The following is a 12,741-nucleotide window of genomic DNA, read 5'->3' as shown; positions in this document are numbered from 1 at the left end:
CCTTGGTCCTTTTGAAATTAAATGACTTCCAAAGGACCCAAAACCTGGAGCTCGTATTTACTTGGAAATCTTTCAGTCTGATGTTTCTGGGCTAGTGCAACAACAAGACACTGACCAAAGGCTGTGTGGGAACAGCTCACCGGCTTGGAGAGTGGTGGGTGACTTTATCACAGGTCCCACCAGCATGGATAGTGAAGGAAAACACTTGGTATTGGAACCAAAAGCTTTGATAGGTGCTCTAAACGAGCCATTTTATGACGAGAAACCTATGCTTTCCACTTTGTTTTAAAGACAGGCTCAGACTGTGTAGTCCGGGGTGGTTTTAAATGTACCACTCTCCTGCCTCGGCCTCCCTAGTCCTAGGACCACAGGCAGGTTTGTTTTTTAAACATGCTAATTAAATCAGAACGAGCGTTACATTATTGTTTTATCGACTGATATTCCTTTAAAAAAAACTATCATAATAAATAACTTGGTATCCTTCCATACAAGGAACTTCTAGGCTTGAAATGGAAATTCACGTATCTTCTGAAAAGGTAGTTGGATCCACTGTTGGGGAGGCGCGTTGACCTGAAAGGCGCTTCATCTTGATTGAGAACTTCCTAACAGCTGGCTCTCTCACACAGTCGAGCAGTAACTCCTTTCGAGTCCACTTTGTATTTTGTCCCTAATTACTACTCACTAACAATGTCCCAATCTCCATGAGTTTTCATTGTATGTTGACATGTCTTTTGGGGTGTTTACTGTGCTGTTCTATGAGCTCATTATTCCTATTTTTTTTGGGAGAGGTATTGCTGTTTAAAATTATATTTTAGTCATTTCTATATTAGTGTATTCTTGTATATCTATTTGAAACTATTCTAATGGCCTGGACAACTTTTTCTTTGCTAGAGTATGATTTGTGTCATTTACACAGGTTATGCTAGACAGACAACATTGTCCAGTGGTGTACAGGCTTTCTAGGTACGATAGGCAAGACTGTGTGGTAAATGTAGACTTTTAGATTTGATGACTTCTGTAACCTTAACAAAGACCAAAGTAGCCAGAGAGCACAGACTCAAGTCTGTAGTTGTAAATGTCTGGTATGCTGTAAGACAAATGTTTTATGTAGAAAAAAAGAACTATTTGCTAAGTTCATAAAGCTATGTCTTTCGAATACTGAGCATGTCCATGGCCTTGTGTAACTGTATTTCTCCCTTAATTCTGTAGGTTATAGTAAAAAGATGAGCAACGGTTTATCACACAGCCATGCAGGGCAGTGGGTGTGGTCTTTCCTGCTAGATGTCTGTATCTCATAGGCCAAGGGGCTACTCTAACTGCTTGAATTCTCCTCCAATGCTTTCTTGTGCCATACAGGTGTTGTATAAAGAGAACCTTGGAAAAGGGATTCCGATCCCCATCACTCCAGAGATGGAGCGAGTCAAACACAATCAAGAAAACTTTAGTTCGGTATTTAAAAAACAAAAACAAAAAAGCAAAAAAAAAAAAAAAAACCAAAAAACAAAAAGCAAAACCCAAAACCTTTTAACTCATCCCAGTTTTTAAAATATGACCTGTGCTGTATCCAACTAATGCTACCATTCCTTCTGGTTCAGTCTCCTTACCTCAGTTAAACATTAATCTGATCTTTAAAAGTACTCCAGCTTTTTAAAAAAAGAAAAAGAAACAACAGCTTTGGCGTTTAAGCATCTGAGTTTACCTTGCTTTGGCAAATGTAATGTGAGCACAGAGCTTCAAAGCCCCTTCTGTGAAGATCTGACCACTGGCTCATTTCCTCTCCTAACCTCCTTTTCCTGGCACTCACATGGTCCCTCTGAAGTCTTCCTTCGCATCTTATCTTACTCTAGTGACCTTAAAAGTAACTGTTCCCAATATGCTCACCCAGACTGAAAGGTTGACTTCTTCGGAACGTCAACAAGAGTATGGATGAATCGCCCCATAGATTCTTACAAAACTCAAACATCCTTTTCCTGATTTCTGAAAATAACTTTCTTGGTTTGGTTTCTGTCTCTGTCTTTTCCTCATAATGATGACAACTAACGTCTCCTTCCGTAGTGTTCTTTGTGTGTGCTGCAGACATGAGCGCCTTCCTGCAATCCTTCTGTCTTCCAGGTCGAAGCTTTTGGCATCTCCCCGTCTCTAACTCCTCTTCCTCCGTCCCCTCCCACAGCCAACTGCTCCCAGGAGAGGAAGAGTGACTGACAGCTTTCTGTTCTGCATGCTTTTCTTATCATACAGGTGCTATACAAAGAAAACCTGGGGACAGGAATTCCCATCCCCATCACTCCAGAGATGCAGAGAGTAAAACTCAATCAAGAAAACCTTAGCTCGGTATTTCGAAAGGAAAGGAGGGGGTCAGACGCCATTTAACTGCAGAACCTCGTTATTAAACCCTCTTCCCTTCCTTTGCTTCTAACATCTCTTTGTTAAAGGATATCCTTTCTCGTTTTATGTTTTGATTTTTTTTTATTTCACCTGATGCTTTTAAACATTGTTTTTAAAAAGGAGTAACTATTCTAGTTTGTAGATAACAAAACCAAGTTCTAACCATCTCAAATCTATGCATTGCCTAGGAGGTATCATGCTCACAAAAAAGAGGGGGGGGGGGGACCCAGACAGTGTGGATGACTCTAATAGCCTTTCCTAGCTAGCAATTTAGGTCCTTGCTTCTGTAGCTCACAGCTTCCCTGCCCAGTAACAGCCTCCTTAAATAGAACATGGTATCCTATGAGCATTTAACTCCTGGCTCCTGTAATATTTTTATGCCAAAGAAGTTGACCTTACCCTTAAATTTTCACAGCAAATGAAATGTCACTTACCATTGTTTCTCTGATACTTTTTTACCATACAGGTGCTATATAAAGAAAACATGGGCAAGGGAACCCCTTTACCTGTCACTCCAGAGATGGAGAGAGTCAAACACAATCAAGAAAATATTAGCTCGGTACTCTGACAAGGGAAAAAAATGACTTCTTTCGTGATTTTAAAACTACCTCAATGACTTAAAATAATTCCTATTAATCCTATTTTAAAAGGCGTCTTACATCTTGTCCATTTCTTGGCTACATTTATCCTTTGTTCCTACCTAGCCTTAACTTCATAACAGAATTGCCTTATTGCCTTTAAAATTCTAATATCGAGGTAACAGATTTTCCTACAAAATATTCTTCTGCTTATCTCTCCTGTACCCAACTTCCTCTCTGCTATACCCAAGGTCTCTTTGCATGCTTGAGAAATCGGGGCATTAGGGACCTTGATGGGTGAAATCAAAGATATAATGTGGGGGTCTTTCTTGGATGTTGAAGTCTTTGATGACTCTGACTCGCCCCCACTAGATTTGACTTTTGTAGTACATATGATCAGTCTGCGGGGCTTTGCACGGGCTAAGGCATGTTCTTACATGGAACCAGATCCCCAGTCTTGCTATGACAAACGTGGGCAAAGAGATCTTGGGAAAATAGCTCCTGATCCTAAGCCGTAGATAATGATGTCAACTTGATATGGTGTTTTCCCAACTGCATAAGTTACTGAAAAAGGAAAGTGTCAAGACTTTTTGTCTTAGTGGTCTTAATTTTGGTTTTGTCGTCTCTACGATGAAAGTCAGTGCTAACTGTAACAGTGTATTTCTTTCAAGCGTGTGCTCTCTGGTATTAATCTGTCAGTGGCTGGGGATAGAGTCTCTGGGGACTTTAGCTCTCAGTAACTGCTCAGCATTTACACTGCCTCAAAGTTTCTCCTGTTCCTCACAGTCATCTGAATGCTGGGTAAAGCAGGCGTCTGGGTCTGGCCCTTGTTCCCTATTTTGTCAGTAGCTGCAGTGTAGAGCAGAGAACGGGCATTTCTAGTACATTCTCAGCTGATACTGACCAGCTATTCAAGGACTTAGAGACCTGCTGGGGGAGAATCCCTCCTTAGTGACATTTCCCAAATCTCCCAGATCACCTAGAAGGACACTGAGGAAGACGTTTGAGGTTGAGGGTTTATCATGACCCAGATCTATTGCTTTTACATGCTGGTAATGTAATTGCTGAAAACATCTCTCATGGCTGATAAGTGTGAAATATTTGGTGACTAAAATAAGCAAAACATAAAGATAGAGGAGTAAGAGAAACACTTGCCTGGGGGTCTACAATTTTACTCCCTATGAGTGCCTGTGTTGCAAAAGTACCAGTTAGAGTGTTGTTGTATTGGGGCAACTTCAAAACACAAACAACCCCACATGGTAACTCCCAGTTAGGTGATGTGTCATGGGACTGATAGTCACATACTAGTGGTAAAATGATGGTAGGGCTTCCTCCTTTCTGTAACATCACAGCCCTCACAGGGCAAGGTTGTACTATAGGAATGTGTGCCTTACTCTAACTGCAGTCAGCTTCTCCTTTGAAAACATAGATTGCTGTCTAACCTTAGTGCCTAAATGACTTGGTACCCAGAGCCTCCTCAAAAGTTAATGTACTATTCCATTTCTTCTTTTGGTAATTGTAACTCTTTTTTTGTTGTTGTTGTTGTGTCTCCTTTTGGATTTTCGGATCCACTGACTCATTTAGGTTTTGTACAAAGAAAATGTGGGTAAAGCCACCCCAACCCCTGTCACTCCAGAGATGCAGAGAGTCAAACGCAATCAAGAAAACATTAGCTCGGTATTGTCTTGAGAAATGAAAGTGCTTCTGATTTTACAAAGTAACTCTTGCAGTGTGGCCTGCTCTTAACCCCCATCCTAGGTTAAAACCAAATAAAATGCCAGTTGTGCTTTCAGCTCCTCTAAACACCACACAACATTCATCATTGCCATTAACTAATTTGGCTTTCTTTTTTTCTTGAGAGCTGTTCTCACTAGTAGTCATAGGTTACACCTAATATTTCCCTCTCCCTCCTGCAACTGTATTTGTATTTAATAGAGAATATTGCCTCCTCGTGAGTGACTTGTAGGTCCACCTTTGTTTCTAACAGGTGCTATACAAAGAGAACCTGGGGAAAGCAACCCCCACACCCTTCACTCCTGAGATGGAAAGAGTCAAACGCAATCAAGAAAACTTTAGCTCGGTATTTGAGAGCAAAAATAAACCATTAAAATTCTAACAAGCCTGATCATCATGGCTACACCACTAATTCTTCTCACAGCATTTCCAAGACTTGATACCTTTTCAAACTCTTCCTTGGCCACTTAAAAACAACCACCCACCCTTGCTAGTTCGCACTGAGTTCAAGTCTTATCTCTCGCTTTCTACTGTAACAATTTCATGGCTTTCTCCTCCTGAAGTGTTTCTTATACTGTGTGACCTAATTGGGCCATAATGATAGCTGGATGATGACTTCTTAGAACTGTTTTCTTCCTTTGCTTTCTGATGTTGGGATACTCTTGGCTCTCCTAGGTATTGTACAAAGAGAACATGAGAAAAGCAACACCAACACCTGTCACTCCAGACATGGAGAGAGCCAAACGCAACCAAGAAAATATTAGCTCGGTATTTCCCAATTAAATAGAACAGTCGAAGACCTTGGAATTAACATTTTAACATCATGAAAACATGCCTTTCTCACTCAACTGAAAAACACACTAAAATTTAAAAACACTGGATAACGTAACATCTTGGAAGACTTTTTTTTAACATCATAAAAATGTGCACTTCTTTCACTGAAAATGTACACTAAAATTAACACAGCTCTGCTTTTTCCATTTCAAACTGTACTAAACATATAATAATCAGCTATAGTCTTATTTCTCTTACATTTGACTCTAAGGGAGTTTTTCATAACCAGCTATAACAAATTGACCCCTAACATCTTCCACCTTCTGTTGTTATTTCTAAGGTACTTTATGAAAAGGGTAATACTCTGAAATTTGTCTTCACTTTGATATTCTTGTGTCTGGGAGACTCGGATTTTTGATTCTGGCACATTGGTTTATGTAATCTGGGCATTATCTAAGAAAAATGGTCAGTATCAGATCTAGTGTGAAGATAACATCAAGCATTCTGGTGCTGTATCGCAATTCCTAGTAAATTCAGGAGGGCACTTTCTTCCTCCTTCAGACTTACACCGTGCCCTTTGTCTTTGACAATGAAGCATTTTCATTTGCAAAGTCAAAACAAGTCTTGTGTCTTCTGATGCAAGTCTAGCCAGTTCCTTGAGCTGATCTGGAACACTTGGTCCAAATATCTGGCTACTATCTTTTGACTTAAATTAACCTCACCAGCTTCTTTCATTTGAATCTGTTAAAGTCTTTGAGCTTAAGAATTAGAACAAGGCTATGCCATGCACTCATGCATGTCTCTCCTCCATAGGTTCTTTACTCCGATAGCTTCCGGAAACAAATACAAGGTAAAGCTGCCTATGTACTAGATACACCAGAGATGAGGCGGGTTAGGGAAACCCAACGGCACATCTCAACAGTAAGTCGAGAACTCTTGCCTAAATATGTATTTTATTGGTGTACCTATGTGTATGTGTACATGTGTATGGTGTGTGTGCAATGCAATGTGTATATGAGTGGCCAGAAGAAGGGTCTCAAACCTCCTGGAACTGGAGTTACATGTGTTCATGAACTACCTCATGTGAACTGGGAACTCAACGCAGATCCTCTGTGAGACAGTGTGCTATTAACCGTTGAGCCATTTCTCCAGCCACAGAATTCTTTATGATTGGCTGGCCAGCCTGCTGAAATATATTCAAACAGAGATGGTCACGCTACCATATTTTCATGAAGTAAACTCGTATTTCAGGTGAAATATCATGAAGACTTTGAGAAACACAAAGGCTGTTTCACACCGGTGGTGACAGACCCTATCACTGAACGAGTAAAGAAAAACACACAGGACTTCAGTGACATTAACTACCGAGGTATTCAGAGAAAAGTGGTGGAAATAGAACAGAAGCGGAATGACCAGGATCAAGATACCATTACAGGTAACTGGGAACAAGGTGACCGAATACCAAATGGAAGACAAAGGACCCAAATCTGAGAACAAAAGCCCCATTAGCCAGTTTGCTCTGAGTTGAGCTCTGAGAAGTATCTTCTGTTATCTTTGTTCTGAGAAGACCAGAACCTAAGCTAAGTAGGAGTAGCCCAGCCTTCCTGTGATTGCTGACACTCTTGTTCTCAAGACACAGATAAATGCTAGAACATTTGTTCTGAACACTGGCTTTCCTTTCAGGCCTGCGTGTCTGGCGGACTAACCCTGGTTCAGTTTTTGATTATGACCCGGCAGAAGATAACATCCAGTCCCGAAGTTTGCACATGGTCAATGGTACGCACGCCCACGGCTGTCTAGTTGGCTAGAGCCAATGTTCCTTCCCTCCAGGGTCCTGCATCTTCTGAGCTTGCTCATTGACTAGTGGGCCAAACTGAGCATTGATTGGTTTGAGGAAAGATTTTGACAAACTTTTATTTCATGACTCCTTCAGAGGAGTCTCTATATTCTTCTTCTAACGAAAACGTTAGTCTTTGTTAGAGGAAAAAAAATGCACGGGCAAAGGGAACATACATGTTCATCCGGAACGTTATGAACTATTTGTGTTAGGGAATATTCATACTGTCTGCTCATGTAGAAAATAAACTGACAGGCCAGACGTTATTGTATACTCCTTCAATCCCAGTATTCAGGAGGCAGGGGCAAACAGATCTCTTTGACTCCAGCTTGTTCTACACATTGAGTTCCATGCCAGCCAAAGCTATATGGTGAGACTTCTTTTTAAAAACAGTAAAGTTTCATGCCGTGCTGTTCTTTATAAAGAAAGCTCTGCTGGTCTTTAAACACTTACACTGTAGTCTGTGGCTAGAGACCATCAGTAACCTCTTGTTCTACCCTGACATGTATACAATTTAAGGTTGTGCCTATAAGACCATGGAACATAGGAAAGGAACCTTCATCCATCTGGAAATGAGGGAGGCCTTTCTGGAGAAACCAAAAATGAAGTATGAATATGACTGCTCTCTCTGTTCACTGAAGTGAGCCAGGAAAGGGGTGTGGTGGCAGAAGGCCCATAGTTAAAGACAGATAACTTGAATCTGATACCTCCTCGAGCCACTTAGGCCAGCTTTAGCCATTTAAATTCTCTCCCATAAGAACAACAACCGTACACTAGAGGAACTGTACGTCAGCCATAGGAAGCTACTTAGAACTATGCTTGATAAAACGAAACAAAATGAAACAAAACCGCAATGGAGGAATCACTCCCATAGAAATCTTATCTTTGCCATGTGTCTCCCAGTCCAAGCTCAACGCCGGAGCCGGGACCAGTCCAGATCTGCCAGTGCACTGAGCATCAGTGGGGGTGAGGAGAAGTCTGAGCACTCGGAGGCCGCAGACCAGCGCCTTTCCACATACAGTGACGGAGGTGCCTTCTTCTCTGCAACCTCAACAGGTATAAGGAGACTTTCCCAGATGGGCATGGTCACGTACACCTGTAATCTACCATTCAGGAGGCTCTCACGGGAGGATTACAAATCTGAGGCTAGCCTATGCTATATGGAGACTTTGTCTCAAACAAGCACAACAACAAAAACCATGAAATGAATGGTACTAACAGTCAGAAGGTCAGCTCATTGAAAATGAATGGTACTGGGCTGGAGAGATGGCTCAGCGGTTAAGAGCACTGACTGCTCTTCCAGAGGTCCTGAGTTCAATTCCCAGCAACCACATGGTGGCTCACAAACATCCGTAATAAAGTTAAAAAAAAAAAAAATGAAGGATACTAACAGTCAGAAGGTCAGCTCATTGATTGTTCTAAGCAATGTGTAAAATTTAAAAGTTACTACTTCCCTGAGGAAAAAAAACTAGAATTATGGAGTTGCATGTTTAATGACCTTCATAATTTTACTAGCTCATCTCTCCACAGGAGTCACTGAGAAAAAGACACTGCTTGGCTGGTAAGCACAGATGAGCTGTCTACCACATGCCTTTACAACCTTCTTTTTCTTCCTTGTAGCTTACAAACATGTGAAAACCACCGAGCTCCCACAGCAGCGATCATCCTCAGTTGCCACCCAGCAGACAACACTGTCTTCCATCCCGTCACACCCATCTACTGCCGGAGTAAGTAAAGAGTAATGGGCACAAATTACTAGACTTGTGTGGTTTGTTTTTAATTCAGATTATAGCATGTATAAACACTCATGTATGTGGCTATTTGGTATTAGCCAATTAAGGGGCTCATTCCAGGCTAATTCTTCTCTCATCAGTTACCTACAGCTCTTCAACTAGGGGTATAGCCTTATGCTGTCATTGTTCAGTCTTGTTCAGGTAGTCATATGCTGAGATTTCATGGGTACAGCTTCCCTGTCCTATATATTAGGCACAATCTTGTCTGTAGTAGCCCTGGTCCTGTTGCTTCTTTGATGGGGGATAAGGGCTATACTCATCTGCAGGTATGAAGGTAAATGTTTAGAATGCAGTTAGAGATTTTACTGGATTAGGGAAGTGTCAGTATTGGGTCCTCCTCTAGCCTCCATTGGGTAGATGGCTAGGCATAACTACTCTCCATTGAGCTGGCCTTAAGTTCAGTTAGATAGCTATTGGTTGTGGCTGAGATAAAAGTGCTGTTACTGCCTTTTAGGGGTATCTTGCTGTGCTGGTCATTGTTGTGATTTCATAAGCATCACAGCTGGGTAGGATTGTAGCTTTTCCTCCCTTGGCAGCTTGAATATCACTTTCAGATGTTATGAGAGCTAGAAGGGACTTTGAGGTCAGATCCGGCTGGATTTCCCTATGCCCTGTATCTGAAGTGGGTATGTCTTCAGCAACAGAAACCCAACCCTACTAGAAAGCAACAAAGGCAACAGGAATAGCCTATATGGTTTTGGGGATCTCTTGGCCCCCTCTACTGACAACTCCAAAGGAGGTTTTTCATTCCCAATACTGGAGGATTTTTTCCTTAGGGGTAGCATTGCTATTCCAGTGAAGTCATCAATAAAGAAATACATTTAATTTTTATAGTATATATATTTATATATGTAATTTTAGGTAAACATAAAATAATTCCCCATGTTTTTTTTCCAAACATTCTCGGTCCTTTTTATCCCTCCTCTCCTTTCCTCAGCTAAAGCCCTCCCCTTGATTTCCCCATTCACAGCACCTGTGCCCCGCTGTTAATTCCACCCCCAATCCATGTTCCTCCTCACTTCCCTGGTTTCTGCAGTTACTCCAGCATATACATTCATTCACTCACACACACACACACACACACACACACACACACACACACACACACACACACACACAAACTTGGAGCTAGGATCTAGGATAATATGTAGTCCAACCATTTCCCTGCAGGTCTTCTTTTTGAGCTGAACAGTGTTCTATTGTGTGTAGGTACATACTCCTTATTCTTTCATCAGCTGAATGGCATTAAGTCTTTGCAGGTCCTAGCTACTGTTGAGTAAAGCAGCAGTAACTATGGCTGAGCAAGTGTCTGGAGAGGAGGGTCATCAGATGCTTTGGGCACATGCCAACCAGTGGACTAAGTGGCTCACACGGGAGCTCTACTTCATATCTCTTTAGATTCCCCACGTGGATTTCAAGAGTGGCTGCATCCATTTACAGTACCACGAACAATGAGGGTTCTTCTTTCCCACAAGCTCACCAGCATTTGCCAATTGTCTTCTTGATCTTAGCCATTGTGATTGGTGTACAATGAAATCTCTAAAGTTGTTTTAATTTACATTTTCCTAATTGCTAAGGATGTTCAATACTTTGAGATAGTTCCTAGCCATTTTTATTTCTCCTGAGATGTTTCTGTTCAGAGCCACAGCACCATTTTTAAAATTATATTGTCGGTTTTAACTGGTGTGTTTGGTTTTTGAGTTCTTTATGTATTTTGGATATCAACCTTCTATCATAAGTATAGCTGGCTAAGATTCCTCTACACTTGGACATTTCATTTGCTACACCGAATCTTTTCTGAGCTTCCACTTGTCAATTGTTGGCCTTTATTCCTAGGCAAATTGATCTTACTCAGAAGAGTCTTTTCCTATGTCTACATCTTGGAGAGTACTGCCTACTTTTCTTCTAGCAGTTTCAATATTTCAGATTTTATATTAAGTTCTTTGATCCATTTGGAGTTTATTTTTGTGCAGAGTAAGACAAGCCTAATTTCACTCTTTTACGTGTGGACAGTGTTCCCAGAACCATTTATTGAAGATGCTGTTTTCTTCAATGCCTGTTTTTTGGTACTTTGGTCAAATACCAGATGGCTGAAGTTATATGGACTTGTTGTTTACTATTTTGTTTCACTGAGCTGCATGTTTGTCCTTGTTCCAGAACAATACTGGTTTTATCACTACAGCTCTGTAATAGATCTTGAAATCTAATGGCAATTCCTCCAACTTGTTCTTTTGAGTTGCTTTGGCTACCCAGGGTCCTTTGTGGCTCCATGTGAAACTTCTAGTGATTGTGGTTGGGACTGCATTGAAGCTGTAAGCAGCATTTGGTAGGACAATCATTTTCACAGTACTAACCCTACCACTCCATGACCATGGGAAGTCTTTCCGTTTTGTAGTGTCTTTCTCAGTCTTCTTCAGTGACTTCAGTTTTCATAGTCAAGGCTTTTTCCTTCCTTGCTTAAGTTTATTCCAAGATATTTCTCTTGAGATTATTGTGAATAGGAATGCTTGTATGATCTTTCTCAGCATACTTGCTATTGTTGGCTACTGAGTTTTCTGAGTCAATTGTGTCCTGGTACTTTACTGAAAGTGTTGATTATTTCTAGAAGTTTTCTGGAAGTTTTGGGATCTATGTGTAATAGCTGCAAATAAATATGATTTGACTCCTTTTCCAACTTGAATTCCTTATCTTATAGCTATAGCTAGTGCTTCAAGGCTGTGGTTTTGCCAAACACTGCCTTTGTTGTATTGAGGCATATATTCCCTCCACACACACACCCACTAAGACTTGTATAATGAAGATATTGGATTCTATCAAAATTTTTCTATATTCATTAAGATATGCATATAATTTTATCTGAAAGTCTATTCATTACACTTACTGACTTACATATCATCCTTGCATCTCTGGGATAAAAACTTGATCATGGTCATCTTTTTGATGTGTGGCTATACTTGATTTGTAGGTATTGTATTAAAGATTTCTGCCTCCATACTCTATTGGCCTGTAATTTATGTTGTTTCATCTTTACCTAGTTTGGGTAATAAGAGTGATACTGTCTGCATAGAAGTTTGGAAGTGCCTTGTTTCTAATATAGCTAGTTTAAAGATTGTCTATAGATCTCTGAAAATTTGGTAGAATCTTTGCTATTAAATATCTGGGCCTGTCCTTTATTAGTTGAAAGGCTTTTTATGATGGTTTCAATCTCATTTGTTATGGGCCTGTTCAAGATTGTGTTCTCCTTTTCATCTAACTTTGGTGTTCTTTTAGATCTTCTAGCTTTAATGGAGAATAGATTTTTAAAATACATTCCCTTATAAGGCACAATTTCTTTGGTGTCTGTTCTATTTTCCTTGTTTATCTCTGATACTGTTCATTTGAGTCATTTTTGTCTTGGCAAGTTGGGCCAAAAATCTGTTAGTTTTATCTCAAGAATCATCTCTTACATTCATTCTTTTTCTGTGCTTCTCTCCTATTAATTATTGCTTTCATTTTTGTTTCATTTTTGTTTGGCTTATTGTTGCTTGAGTATCATAAAATCATTTACTTATGCTCTGGTTTTACTTAAAAATATTTTTCTTGCAATATACTTTGATCATATACTTTCCCCATCCCTAACTACTCCCAGGGCCTCCCCACC

At 40.4% G+C, this 12,741-nt stretch overlaps 1 protein-coding gene across 51 annotated transcripts in view; it reads left to right on the top strand.

The window, feature by feature from the left end:
* Neb (nebulin) overlaps nucleotides 1–12,741 on the top strand; it is a 197,819-nt gene that overhangs the window by 183,629 nt on the left and 1,449 nt on the right. For 20 of the 51 annotated variants that reach the window (NM_001419519.1, XM_087651606.1, XM_087651601.1 and 17 more), the window contains 11 exon segments: nucleotides 1,357–1,449; nucleotides 2,239–2,331; nucleotides 2,852–2,944; nucleotides 4,548–4,640; nucleotides 4,951–5,043; nucleotides 5,373–5,465; nucleotides 6,285–6,392; nucleotides 6,723–6,906; nucleotides 7,155–7,247; nucleotides 8,212–8,364; nucleotides 8,929–9,035. In NM_001419519.1, the coding sequence (NP_001406448.1) occupies nucleotides 1,357–1,449; nucleotides 2,239–2,331; nucleotides 2,852–2,944; nucleotides 4,548–4,640; nucleotides 4,951–5,043; nucleotides 5,373–5,465; nucleotides 6,285–6,392; nucleotides 6,723–6,906; nucleotides 7,155–7,247; nucleotides 8,212–8,364; nucleotides 8,929–9,035 (1,203 nt within the window). 51 annotated transcript variants of the gene reach the window in all.

Source organism: Rattus norvegicus, chromosome 3 (genome assembly GCF_021556685.1).
Source record: "Rattus norvegicus strain SHRSP/BbbUtx chromosome 3, alternate assembly SHRSP_T2T, whole genome shotgun sequence".
In the NCBI taxonomy this organism is placed as follows: Eukaryota; Metazoa; Chordata; class Mammalia; order Rodentia; family Muridae; genus Rattus; species Rattus norvegicus.
This window is presented reverse-complemented; position numbering and strand designations above follow the sequence as displayed.